We start from the raw sequence: 14,440 nt of genomic DNA on the forward strand, positions 1-14,440 counted from the left end.
CGGAGGATCACGGTTTGAAGCCGGGCCGGGCAGGAACGGCCATGAGCACCGGGAGGCCCCGGCACACACCGCGGGACACACCGCGGGGCCGGCGGGGGGCGCCCAGGGCAGCACCGGACGCAGCCGCTGCATCACGGGAATAATGCGAAAGGAACCCCAGGAAATGGAGGGCGAAGGAGCTGAGAGACAGCGCCCAGGCCCTGAGTTCAAGCCCCAGGACTGGCGCGTGCGCACGACACACACACTATCGGGGCCGAATAACATTAGCCACAACTCCGATTCTAGATAGACAGGTTCTTCTGGTTCAACTATGAATTGCCCTGCCCCCTTCAGTGCGCACTATTTGGGGAGACGTGTCTCCGGTCTTTGAAGGTTATACTCGATTCCTATCTTGGTCATCGTCTCTGCTTCCTGGTCACTGTGAGGTCCGTGGTGTTCTGCCCAAAGACTTGAGGCCAAGCATCTGTGGACAGGGCCCTCCGACACTCCCAGCCCAGATAAATGTTGTTCAGATTGTTCTCGTAGGCATTGGTCACAGCCATGCACCTACTAGTGTCAGGGTGCTATGCTGTACTACCCAGGCTCCCCCTCAGGGCTAAAACTCATTTGCTGGGTTGCTGGGTGTACGGACAGCTTGAGGACACTTCCTGAGTTCTGCTGTGGCCATGGCCACCTTGGAGAGCCTCCGCCCTCCCCTTCAGGAAAGGGTCTCTTCTCAGAGTGAGGTCACAGAGATCACAGTGCCCATCTCCCAGATTTCTCCAGTGGGCACAGCTCACGTAAAATAAAGACCCTATCAGTTTTCAGAAGGCTTGGCCATTCTGGCATTCCCTCAGAAACAGTCAGAGGCGCGGAGATGGACGACGCCTGGGAGGTACGTTTAAAAGTAGTGGAAAATGAATTTCAATAAGTGCCAGAAATCGCTTTCTTTCAACTGTCTACAACAAAAATTTTTGTGCACATCAATTTAAATGTTTTTGTTTGGTTTTGTTTTGCCAGTCCTGGGGCATAAATTCAGGGCCTGGGCACTGTTCCTGAACTTCCTTTTGCTCACAGCTAAAACTCTACCACTTGAGCCACAGCGCAACTTCTGGCTTTTTCTGGGTATGTGGTACTGAGGAATCAAACCCAGGGCTTCATGCATGTGAGGCAAGCACTCTGCCACTAAGCTACATTCCCAGGCCCTTAGTTTACTTTTAATGAAAATGATAGGAAATATTATTAGGAAAGGAAACCACCTTGAGGAGCCCAGAAGTAGTCATCTCTAGGGTTAGAAGGACAAGGACTTTTACTGGGACACATATTTTGTGTTGTTTGTTATGGAAAGGCCCAGGACTTGTGGCACTGCCCAAAGGTAGAAAGTGGTGTGCCGAATTACATTTGACCTCTAGGGCATGGTTTTAACTGGCTGGGTTATGTAAGTTAAAGATTCATTTTAGAACTATCTGTTGACCCATCTTAGGCTGGAATGAAGCCTGTGGTTAATCTTTAGGTAGTTGGAGTACAAGCAAACAATAAAAAAAAAAAAATCGTGTGACATTTTATGACCTAAGTGGCCACCTGGGCTGGTCCCTTGTAAACTGGAAAGCTTAATCCGCATGTTTTTTCTCAGATCTTGTCATGTTTGCCCTCCATTTTAGGTTTCCGTTGCATTTCCCCTCACTCAGAGAAACTTCTACATGTCATTCTCCCCTTCCAGGGCTTGAGACCCTGAAATCTCCAGGGAATGGGAAGTCAGTCAGTCTTCAGCTACTTGCTGTTGGTATGGGGCATAAAGCCTGGGTCAGGAGTCCCTTGCCCTTGCCCTTGGACAATAGGGTCAGCCGAGCACACTAGGATCTCGGGTCCAGGGTGATCCAGGAGCTCTGCAGAAGGGGACACATCTTTTGGAGGGCTACTTACTTTAAGGATGAAGAGCCAGGCTGCAGAAAACACCAACGAGTTGGTAGCAGTGAGACACAGTAAATAGAAGCAGAAAAGGATTGGTACTGATGATTATAAAGAACAGAACAAAAAAATGCTCTGGTTTTGTGAACCCAGAGGACCCACTCAGCTTACAGCCAAGTCTGACATTGCATTGATCTGGGCTCAGCTACACTGGCTGGATTGGCTGGAATATGAATGCAGCAGTTAGTTTTCATCAGAGCATGTGTACTGCCTCAAACCGTGGGTAGGGTATCAAGAACTGCTAGGCAGTAGTGCCTGGCTCGACATCTTTATCTTATCACCTAGCACGCTGTTAATGTTGCCTTGACTTTCTTGCCCAGTCTACAATAATAGGTTTTTGTCTGGGCTTTCAGAATGAAAGCCAAGGGGCCCTCCCAGTCTATGGCTAACTTGGGCTTTTGGGTTTAGTTTGGTTGGTTTTTGAAGTGCAAGTAAGATAAGACTGATTTGCCTGGACTTTAATCAGAGGTACAAAGATGAAAGAATGGAAGCCTTCACCCTCAGGGAAGAGGTGGGACGGGGAGCAGGACACTGGAACAGCACCACCCGGAGAGAGCGGGGGAAGGAGTGAGGTTAATTCCTCAGAAGACAGAAAGGATGGAATCCATTGGCCTTAAACATGGAGATCTCTGTGAAAACAGACCATTTCTGGTGACGGACGCGTTCATCTCCAGGTCCACCAGAAGATAATACTGGGGAAAGAAAGCAAAGCTCAGCAAAGAAGAGGGAGTCAGAATCCAAGCAATGAAAATACTCACAGAATGCAACAAACAGGCAGGTCCTCGTCCAGACAGAGGCTGAATCCAAGACATCAAGTGACACGCGAGAAGATAGTCCAGTCAGAAACCAGCACTGTTCATCGGACTCATGTTTAGAGCTGCTTAGTCGCCAGTTCTAGCTGGCCGTTTGAACTAATCCTATCTCCTTTAGCCTGCACTACCTTTATCAGCTCAGCTCCAAACACCCGACCAGGCAGAGAGATGCATCCTTAACACCCCTAGCAACCTGCCCTGTACCGAAACCACAGCAAGTTCCCTCTTAGTACTTTCCCACCGACCAACCATAAAAGCCCAGAGTCTGTAAGCAGCAGTGGACTCTAGCCTCTGCTAGAGACCCCCAGGGAACGTGTCCTCTCCCCAGTAAATCCAGAGCTGATGCTGAGTAGCCTCCTTACCCTTCTGTGCCTTTCATTCCCTCTGTCACTTCCAGAAAGGGATCCAAGTCAGTGATTAGAAGCCAGTCAGAAAAAAGTGAAAGACCTCAGGTGGGCGACAAGGGTCTGAAGGAAGGAGATAGCACAGTTCAATGTATCTCAGTTCCAAACAGGGGGAGAAGATGGTGAGCTCTTCTCAATGGATCAGAGTCCAAAACAGATTTATTTCATCTAAGTCACAGCCCCAAAATAGGTTACCCGAAGTTTAGTGGAGCCAGTCAACCTGGCATCTTGTGCCTGGCTTGGGAAGAATTCAGGCAAAACTCGAATGTAGTCCAAGTGATGGTAAAGTTTATTAGGAAAGGAATACATGTGGGGCTGGGAAGGTGGCTCAGTGGTAGAGCGCTTGCCTTGCATGCCTGCGGCCCTGGGTTCGATTCCTCAGCACCACATAAGCAAAAAGAAAAAAGCTGGAAGTGGCACTGTGGCTCAAGTGGTAGAGCGCTAGCCTTGAGCTGAAGAGCTGAGGGACAGCGCCCAGGCCCGGAGTTCAGGCCCATGTCTGGACCCAAAAAATAAATAAATAAGAATACATGTACAATATACTGAAAGTGGATCATCTCTAGGGTGAGAATGACCCCAGAGTCTGTTTTTAGGAATGACTTTAGTATACACACAAGCAAGACTTTAAGCACCAGACTTTGAGGGCCTTGATCCTCAAACATGGTCCGGTCCAGCAGCAGGCAACATGACTTCACAAGCACTTCCATTTAAAATCCACATTGTCCCCAGAACTCTAGATAATTGACATACAAATTAAGGTTTGAAACTGTGTCTCTTACTGGACGTGATAGATACCCGGAAGGTCAGGTACTCAGAAGGAGATCGCAGAGAGAGGATTTCAAAGGTCAGCCAGGACACAGCGAGACCCTATCTCACAACCCCAGGGGCTGGCTTAGGAGTCACACACACACACACACACACACACACACACACCTTCAGTACAGACTGTGAGTTCACATTTCCATTGCTTCCCTTCCTACCTCACCTTGACAGTGTCAAGTTCTTTAATATGTACTAGTCAGATGAGTATGAATTGGGTGTCTGCCATTGTGATTTTAACTACTATTCCACCAAATCAATAACGATGGCTACTTAGCTGTCCTCTTAGTAATGGCAGATCTGGATTAACTCCAGCTCTTCCCCGTTAAAACCGCTCTAAGGTGGTCTTTGCAGTGTGTATGTAAGTGTGCACCGTAAGGCCAGGCTGACTGCTGTGTTTTGTGTGTCCCTGGGTATGGCTGTCACATGAGACACAGACTGGCCTGAAATTTGAATTCCAGCTAAAGCATCATGTTGTACTGGAGTGTGTGCTGTGCGCATGCGGGGCACCCGGCATGTGGGTGCTGCGTGCTAGACAAGCACTCGGCCACTGAGCCACCTTCCCAGCCCCTAGATGGTCTTCTAATCCTGCTCAGGAGAGCTCCAGCCTGCGCCCAAATCACCTCCCAAGAGCCCTCCTCTGACGCGGTTCCATTCCCCAACTGAGATTCAGCGTACACTTTGGAGGAGACACATCAAACCACTGCTGTTCATACAGTCCCGTGGTCCAGCGGGATCTCAAGTGTAACCAAGCATCCTGCATGTTTATTGGCTAAATCTGACAACTCCAGTCCTGGGCACACTCTGAGCTTAGATGTCTCATCTGCTCAACAAGTCTCAAGGTGGGGCAGAGTCCCCCTGGCCAGGGAGCAGGGTAAGCTGGCACAGCTTTGTACAGGCTGTCTGAAGATTTTTCTAGAAGGGCGGTGACAGCCTGCAGTGGCCCTCAGCCTGGCGGTTGGAAGTAGAGCAGCCCCTGCCCCAGCCTGCAGTTGGAAGGCCAGCCTCAGGCCCAAGAGGTCTCACCCTCAGGCCCTTCTTTCTCCTCCCAGCTCTCCTTTGCAGTCCCTGCCCTGCAGTCCTGGATAAGACTCCCTCCTGTGCTCCAGGCAGGCCTTAGAGGCCTTGGGTTGCCTTTCCTGCCACAGCTGGCGCCAGCTTCCTCCCCCCCATCAGCCCCCTCCTGCATGCCTCCACCCCTGCAGTGTCCTAGCCCCAACCCAGTTCCCCAGTCCCCCCCACCCTGCAGTGCCTCCCCCACCTGTCCAGCCCCTCCTCCTCCTCCCCTACACAGCCCCCCCCCCAGGTATCTTAGCACCACCCTGGTTAGCTTCTTCATGAGCCATCATAACCCGCGACTCCGGTCATGGGGGACAGAGGAAGCGTAGACAGAGGAAGAAAGATTGGCATAGTCTGTCATCTCCACTGTCGCGGGGAGCGAGGTCTGCCGTGAGGAAGATGGTGCACATGTAGGACATGGATCTGGTCAACAATCCCTGGGCGTTGTTGTGCTTTTTAATACTCATTCACTCATCCCATTCATTCAGTAGTGTCAGAAATGTAGCCCGGGGCCTTGCACGTGTCGGGCTGGGGCTGTCTGTGTCGCTGAGTGACGAGGACAGCGCTCAGCTTGAACTTGTCTTCTGGTAACGTGTTCAGTGTGTCTTTCCTGTTCAGTGAGTGGCGTGGAAACGCGGCCAGCTGTGAGCGCTGCTACATTCACACCGTGGCCTGTGTGTGAAGTGTCTCACGTCCACACGGGAGCAGCACTGGGCCACCCCTGTGGGAGACCCCTGCCTCCTGAGACGCGGGGCATTGAGAAGTGCTGGGAAGCAAGGAAGCTGCCCAACGCCAGCAGTCCCGTCCGAAGCCTGTAAGCCCGGGGCCGCTCAGGGCAACATGGGCTCCGCGGTGACACTGGCTGGTTCAGTGGAGTCAGGACCGTGGTGAGCTCCGTGGTGACACTCTGGCTGGTTCAGTAGAGTCAGGACCGTGGTGACACTCCGGCTGGTTCAGGTAGAGTGAGGTTCGTGGTGACACTCCGGCTGGTTCAGTGGAGTGAGGTCCGTGGCTGGAGGGAGGATTCCAGTCTGGGACATTGCAGGAGTGGGTTATGGTCTGTCCCTTCTGGAGTGTAAGGCTTGTTTCAGCATTTGATCATATCAAAAAGTACATTGGAAAGAAAAACCTTAAAACAGCAGATAAAAGTCAGATTTTAAAACCTCTATATAAAATGAAAATTACCACCTATAAAGAAGTAGAGAGGGGCTGGGAAGGTGGCTCAGTGGTAGAGCGCTTGCCTTGCATACATGAGGCTCTGGGTTTGATTCTTCAGCACCACATAAACAGAAAATGCTGGAAGTGGCACTGTGGCTCAAGTGGTAGAGCGCTAGCCTTGAGCTGAAGAGCTGAGGGACAGCGCCCAGGCCCAGAGTTCAAGCCCCACGACTGATGAAAGAGAAGGAGAAGAGACCTCAGCTGGGATCCAGTGGCTCACACCTGTCATCCAGCTACTCACAAGACTGAGATCTGATGACCGCGGTTCAAAGCCAGTCCAGGCAGGAAAGTCCATGAGATTCTCATCTCCAACGAACCACCAGAAAACCAGAAGTGGTGCGTGGCTCAAGTGGTAGAGTGCTAGCTTTGAGCAAAAGAAGATCAGGGATAGAACCCAGGCCCAGAGTTAAAGCCCTTAGGACTGGCAAAAACAAAAACAAAAAAGAATAGAGCTCTCCTTTATTTCAAATACCTAGTGTTGGTTGATATTGATGTTTTCTTTTTTTGGGGTGGGGGCGTTTCCAGTCGTGGGGCCTGAACTCTGGGCCTGGGAACTGTCCCTCAGCTCTTCAGCTCAAGACTAGCACTCTACCACTTGAGCTACAGCGCCACTTCCGGCTTTTTTCTTTTTGCTTATGTGGTGCTGAGGAATCGAACTCAGGGCCTCAGGCATGCAAGGCAAGCACTCTACCACTGAGCCACCTTCCCAACCCGACACTGATGTTTTCTATTTTATGGACAAGTGAAACAGTATCCAAGAGGAGACTGTTAAGGGACATGTTGAATTATTTCTAGAACCAATGGTTATTATTCAGCACCTGAAATAAATTACACAACTAAGATTTAGTATTAGTTACATAACAAGAGGGGATGAGAGAGAGAGATACACATAGTTTTTTTCTTTTAGCAAAGCTGATATTTACACTCATCCTTTTTTTTTTTTTTGTCAGTTGTAGAGTTGTGGGAATTGAACTCAGGGTCTGGGCACTATCCCTGAGCTTTTTTGCTCAAAGCCAGCACTCTACCACTTTGAGCCACAGCTGCACATCCAGTTTTCTGGTGGTTAATTGGAGATAAGAGTCTCATGGACTTTCCTGCCTGGGCTGGCTTTAAATTGCTATCCTCAGATCTCAGCCTCCTGAGTAGCTAGGATTACAAGCGTGAGCCACAAGCACCTGGCCCTGAGCTTTTTTATTTGAGGCTAGCACTCTACCACTTGAGCCACTGTTCCATTTCTGGCTTTCTGGTGGAAATAATCATTACATGAACTTTCCTGCCTGGGCTGCCTTTGAACTGTAGTCCTCAGATCTCAGCCTCTTGAGTAGGTAGAATGACAGGTGTGAGCTTCAGATGCAGTTTTGAAAGGCTCATCGAGTTTCCCTGTTTTTTGTTGATTTTTTTTTTTTTGTCAGTCTGGTGGCTTGAACTCTGGGTCTGGGCACTGTCCCTCAGCTCTTTAGCTCAAGGCTAGCGCTCTACCACTTGAGCCACAGCACCACTTCCAGTTTTCCAGTAGTTTTATTGGAGATAAGAGTCTCACGGACTTTCCTGTCCAGGCTGGCTTTGAACCGCGATCCTCACATCTCAGCCTCCTGAGTAGCTAGGATTACAGGCATGAGACAGCAGCGCCTGGCCAACCTAAATCATCTTTCAGCCCATCTTTCCAATGTCTTTCTCCAAATAGTTTTTGTACAGTATTTTGATTATAATAAACCATTTTGGGTTTTGTGGTGGTTGTTGTTGTTAGTCCTGGGGCTTGAACTCAGGGCCTGGGCACCGTCCCTGAGCTTCTTTTCATTCACAAATAGCACTCTACCACTTGAGCCACAGCGCCACTTCGGGCTTTTCCTTTGTATGTAGTACTGAGGAATTGAACCTAGGGCTTCATGCATGCTAAGCAAGCACTCTACCACTGAGCCACCTTCCCAGCCCTAATCCATTCTTTTTTACTCATGTTTATATATTATATTTATATATTATATTATTATTTATATATTGTATCAAAGAACACTAACTCCAGGACACAGGGATGTTGGCCTGCTCAGCTCCCTGCAGTGCCCTGCACCCTGCCATCCAGACACTTTCCTAGCCCAGAGGTAAACAATTCCGACGAAATGAGCGTAAGAGCTGAGACAAATCATTTCCTTCTGCGGAGACTTGTTAGACTTTTCTCTAGCATACACTATCTGAAATCCCCCAGACACACACACACTTTTTCCCCCTTTGAATATGTTCCTTTCCTTTCTCCCTGTCTTTGTGAATTAAACCTCTTTCCCCTTTTCCAACACCTCTAGCCAGGATGAACCCCAAAGAAGCAACAAAGATAGGGTACCTGCCCCTTCTCCCCAAGCCATAGCCTAACACGTGCAAGTCAGCACACAGACTAGCAAAGCACCAGGACAGCGCGGGCTGAGGCGGGCAGAAGGCCGCAGGAGCAACGCGATGTCCACACAAGTGGGTGGATACCAGCCCTCAGTGAGGAGCCGGCCCAGCGCGGACGGGCAGCAGAAAGGAACCGGAGGCAGGACCTGGGCGTCTTTCACCAGGCAGCCTTTGCCAGCTCGACTGCTAGAAACAAAAATTGGCTCAGAAAAGCAGGGAAAGGCACTGGAGACATAGGCCGCTCTGGTTGTATTTTCATTTCATTTCACATCATTCCGTGATGTTCCAAACTTGTTCTCTGATGCCACTGTGTTGAGGGACTAGAGGATGTTTTCACCTTTTATTCATGAAAATTATTTTATTTCCTCTCTTTCTTTGCTCATGAATGCCTCCAGATCTGGGAAGAGACTGTCCAGATACCACTGGAAAGACTTGCAGCGCAATCGTTTCCTCAGTTCAACCCGTTCACTAATATCGCCATATTTTGTGTGTCTCGAAGAAGGATTTTGAAGGAAAAAATTGTCCTAAATGAAAACAAAAAGTCATTTCTCATTAAACAAGACAAAGCTTTGATAATCAGACTATGGTATAAAACATAGAATCACACCGGGCAGTGGTGGCTCACACCCGTAATCCTAGCTGACTGAGATCTGAGGGTGGCAGTTCAAAGCCAGCCCAGACAGGAAAGTCCCGGAGACTCTAATGCCCAATTAACTACCAAGAAGGCCAGTGGTAGAGCTGTGGCTCCAAGTGGCAGAAGGCTAGCCTTAAAAGCAAAGGCTCAAGGACAGTGCCTGGGCTCTGAGTTCAAGCTCTACAACCTAAAACACACACAGAAGCGTTTGCCATTTGAACTAACTGCACAGGAGACGCCCTGGGGGACCTCAGCTCGCTCGCCAGTGCCCGGGAATGGCGTGGAGCTGTTGGCACCGTGGCAGGTGCACAGTGGGTCTGGGAAGATCGACCCCACCGCTCAGCAGCTGACGAGCCACAGCTCCGACCACAGTGCTACCACCACCGTTCTCCCGCGCTCTCAGCACTCACACACACAACTCCTCCCTCCCCGGTCCTAATGAACACTTCTCCCCGTTCAGAATAGGGAGAGTTTAGGGGAGCAGACCAGGAGCGCAGCTCGGGTTCCCACACGGGCTCTGTTGTTGCTTATTTGTGGTCTTAGGCCGTCTGGAGCACTTCCTATGCCCAGGGCCTCTGGGAGGAGGAGGCTGCTGCAGAGACTTATAGGAATGCTGGTCATTACCGCACAAGGTGGTTCTATTTTCCTTTGTTTTGTGTGTTTGGGCAGTACTGGGGCTTGAACTCCGGGCCTTGTTCTTCTAGGCAGGTGCTCTACTCAAATTATACTTCCAGTTCTTTTTGTTCTTTTTTGTTTTTGAACAGCATCTCATCCTGGTTGCCCTGGGCATAGTCCTCCCGTTCATGGCTCCTACACAGCTGGACTGACTGGCACGGACCTCTGCGCCCAGAGGTTTTTGGTTAAGATGGAATCTTACCAATTTTGGGCCAAGGTTGGCCTCAAACCACAATCAATCCGTCTCAGCCTCCCAAGTAGCTAGGATTACATGTGTAAGCAGCCAGGCCCAACTCCTGCTTGTTTTTTGGTTTTAGGTTTTTGGAGGGTTTTTTGCCAGTCCTCAGGCTTGAACTCAGGGCGCTGTCCCCGAGCTTTTTGCTCAAGGCTAGTGCTCTACCACTTGAGCCACAGCACCACTTCCAGCTTTTTCTGTGTACGTGGTGCTGAGGAATGGAACAGAGGGCTTCATGCAGGCTAGGTGAGCACTCTACCACTGAGCCACCTTCCCAGCCCCCTGGTGGTTGTTTTTTTAAAGGTAAATGCCAAATGGACTCTGTGGGCCCGTGTTAGGAGGCATCCTAAGACCACCCAGGGCTGTGTGGAAGCAGAGCCCTTGTATTTCATCTGTGTATCCCCAGTGCCTCCACACAGGATGAACATGGCCCTGAAGGAGAGGAGTGTGCTTGCCACATCCGTGTGTTCAGTGTGCAGACCTGCAGGCCTCTCCCAGGCTTTGCGGCTGCATTTGCCACTAGTTCCTGGGTGTGTATGGGGGGATGGGCCTGGAGGGGCGGGGCCATCCTGTTGGGGTGGCGAAGGTCTGTATGGCCTACCTGCATCTCTATGCCCAGCCCCTCACCCAGCTTCACAGCTGGCAGTGCCGTACAACCCATGGCTTTTAAATTAATTTTTTTTGCCAGTGTATCTTTTGCAAAACTTAGGAAACAGCTCAGCAATTGTCCACACATGACCAGAGTTCACAGGGGAAGAAAATAGCCAATGCAAAAATGAGCTCGAGATCACTCATGACTAAATGCAATTTAAAACAGGGAGATTTTCTTTTGTGTGTGGTACGGGGATTGAACTCGGGGCCTCATGCTGGCTAGGCAGGTGCTCCATCATCTAAGTAATGCCTCTGGCCCCTTTCTGCCTTGGTTTCTTTCAAGGTGGAGCCCTGCTTTGACTGGGCTTCCTTCCCCTCCTCAGGCCTCCCGGGTTCCTGGAGATGGCAGCTCACAGCATGGGCACAGACATGGACTGGCAGGTGCATGCGCACCACCACGCCAGCACTGGTGAGTCTCACAGACTTTTACGCCAAGGTTGGCTTCAAACCACAATCTCCACTTACCAATGAGTTAGGCTTAAAGGCTTGAGCCGCCATGCTCAACAATGACATCCACTGCAGCCTATCAGATCACCAGAGCTGTTCCCATGTGGGTAGATAGGCCATGCAGTGTAGACGGCCTGCCGATGTTAACTCATCCCCAAACTCTATGTGTAGAGATCATTCCAAAGATATTATTTACATGGTGTAAAAAGGTACGTACAGAAAATGTTTATTTCAGCCAGGCATCAGTGGCTCACACCTATGATCCTAGCTACTCAGGAGGCCGAGATCTGAGGGCCATGCTTTGAAGCCAGCCTTATCTCCAATCAACCACTAGAAAATGGGTTAAGTGGTGCTGTGGCTCGAGTGGTAGAGTGCTAGCCTTGAGCAGAAAAGCTCAGAGATAGTACCCACACCCTGAGTTCAAGCCCTGACTAGCCCTCCCCCCCCCCCACAACAAAAAAGAAAAAACAAAGAACAAAAGCAGCTGGGATAAGAACCAGCTCTGGCCCAGAATTGCCAGCGCATTGACTACATTCAAAAACCATCTGGAGATTTAGTCTGCTTAGAAAAGAATGAGATGAGCCAGGCGCTGGTAGCTCACACCACCTACTACTAGCTACTCAGGAGGCTGAGATCTGAGGATCGCAGTTCAAAGCCAGCCCGGGCAGGAAAGACAGTGAGACTCCTATCTCCAATAAACCACCAGAAAACTGGAAGTGGCGTTGTAGCTCAAGCGGTAGAGCGCTCGCCTTGAGCTGAAGAGCTGAGGGACAGCGCCCAGGCCCAGAGTTCAAGCCCCACGACCAACAAAAAAAAAAGAAAAAGAAAAGAATGAGATGAGCCAGGCACAGTGGACCCCACTTGTAACTCTAGCTACTCAGGAGGCTGAGATCTGAGGATCACAATTCAAAGTCAGTCAGGCAGACAAATCGGTCACAGAGTCAACAGCTCAGACCAGTGCTCCAGCAAAATGCCAGAAGTGGAGGTGTGGTTCAAGTGAGAGAGTGCCAACCTTAAAAAGGCTGAGCAAGAGACAAGGCCTGGTACCAGCACACAACAAGAAGAAGAAATGATAGTAATAATAAAGCCTGGATGTTTACCAACAAGGACTGGTTCAATAATATCAATTTTGGTAGATCAAAGACACCATTTAAAAGAAAGATATTTTTTGTATTCTAATTTGAAAGCTGCTTTTAAAGGATATTTTCAGGATGCAATAATAAGTAAACTGTGTAGAACAAAATATTATATGAGTCTGGTCATATAAAAGAGGTTTGATATGGTAATGTTTTCCTATAATATTAGCACTTGGGAGGCTGAGGCAGGAGGGTCAGAAGCTCAGGGCCTGTCTGGGCTCCACGGCAAGTTCAAGGCCAGATGACAGATAGAGACCCTGTCTCAAGGAAAAGAAAAAAAAGTTTAGTGTGCGTGTGTGTTAAAACCAACTAGAAAGAGTAATAGCCCAGTGCCGGTGGCTCACGGCTGTCATCCTAGCTACTCAGGAGGCTGAGATCTGAGCATCACAGTTCAAACAACTCAGGCAGGAAAGTCCGTGAGACTCTTATCTCTAATTAACCGCCAGAAAACCAGAAGTGGCGCTGTGGCTCAAGTGGTAGAGTACTCGCCTTGAGCTGAAGAGCTCAGAGACAGTGCCCAGGCCCAGAGCTCAAACCCCACGACCAACAAAAAAACCATAGAGTTTAATTTAGTCACTCTAGAGAGGGACTGTTATAGTACATATTCCATATTGTGTCTGGCTGTCTTTGTTCACCATTATACCAGACTAAGCTATGCTCTTGCATGGACAGCTGAAGTTGGGCATTGGCATTGCTGTATAGAACAGTAGTGACCGAATGTCTCTGTGTGCCCCTCTGTCGCAAGCATTTGTGCTGTATCAATTCTGGCTAGCACTACCTGCTAAGCAACCATGTTGCTTAGAAGCATTCTTGTTCCCAGATGCCAGAGCACATAACCTTGCATTCTGTATGTTCAGAATGGAGTTGCTCAATTTGAGCACATGCTGAATGCCACCCAACTGTTTTAAATAATGTACTTGGAGCTGGGTGCCAGTGGCTCATGCCTGTAATCCTAGCTACTCGGAAGGCTAAGATCTGAGGATTGTGGTTTGAAACCAGCCAGGGAAGAAAAGTCCCCATGAGACTCTTATCTCTAGACAAACACTCAAAAACTGGAAGTGGCACTGTGGCACAAAAGTAGAGAGCTAGCCTTTCACACAAAGAGGCTGAGGGACAGCGCCCAGTCCCTGAATTCAAGCCCCACAACAAACAAAGGAAAATATACTTGGAATAATGAATATTCCCATCAACGCTTGGTTTTGTCAGACTTTGAACTTCACCACACTAAGTAGCTCATTTTCATGGACATTTTCCTGGCTACAAAATTGTGCTATTTTTGACCATTTCATAGCAGAACCGTGAATACGTAAGACAAAGAGCAGGACATACACTGTCACAGAGGTTCTCACGTGTCTCCGTGTGTCTGGAGCTTGGTCTTGGTGGGGCGCCTGTCCTTGTTTGTGCATTATGCCTGGACGGACAGGCATGCACTCAAGGTCCTGGCAGGGGCCTAACCTGTGGGGCGGCACACATGCGGGCAAAGCGCTGATAGAGCAGTCTCTGTGCAGTCTCTGTAATCCCAGCTACCTGGGAGACACAGGTAGGAGAAGGCCTAAGTGTGAGGCCCTGAGTTCCAACTCTAGCACTACAGAAAAAGGAGGAAGGAGGGAGGGAGGGAGGGAGGGAAGGCAGGCAGGCTTGGCTGGCAGAGAAGGTTCTCCATATTTCCAAGATCAGCAGCATCTGCATCACTTGGGAAATTGATGGTCGAGAAAGCAGTCTAACTTGCCATCTGGGGTTAGGGGAGGAGGCTGTTTTGGGGGTGGCTTTTCCCAGGCAGAATGGAGGGTAGGGGGAGAGATCTGAGCAAAGAAAGATTGCTCCAGGAACTTGAATGTCCTGAGAAGTTAGATGTTCACAAATGAAATGCAAGGACAAGAGCTTAGAATTAACTAAACCCAGAGGGGGCGGGTAGGTGGTTGAGGGGCCCCCATGAAGGGACAAGACAAAAACATTTGAATCTGGAAAGAGCACAGCAGAGTCCTTCGACCTAGCCCGCCCTGGCACAGCTTGAGCCCCAC

General features: G+C 49.6%; 1 protein-coding gene across 1 annotated transcript in view; it reads right to left on the reverse strand.

Moving 5' to 3' along the window:
- Positions 1–8,931: 8,931 nt before the first annotated feature.
- The window catches only part of Galntl5 (polypeptide N-acetylgalactosaminyltransferase-like 5), a 28,167-nt gene continuing 22,658 nt past the window's right edge, over positions 8,932–14,440 (reverse strand). The window contains exon 8 of the mRNA XM_013027227.1: positions 8,932–9,167. Within this exon, the coding sequence (XP_012882681.1) occupies positions 8,995–9,167 (173 nt within the window). The 3' untranslated portion in view covers positions 8,932–8,994. The remainder of the gene's footprint in view (positions 9,168–14,440) is intronic.

This window comes from Dipodomys ordii, unplaced genomic scaffold, assembly GCF_000151885.1.
Source record: "Dipodomys ordii isolate 6190 unplaced genomic scaffold, Dord_2.0 Scaffold101, whole genome shotgun sequence".
NCBI lineage: Eukaryota > Metazoa > Chordata > Mammalia > Rodentia > Heteromyidae > Dipodomys > Dipodomys ordii.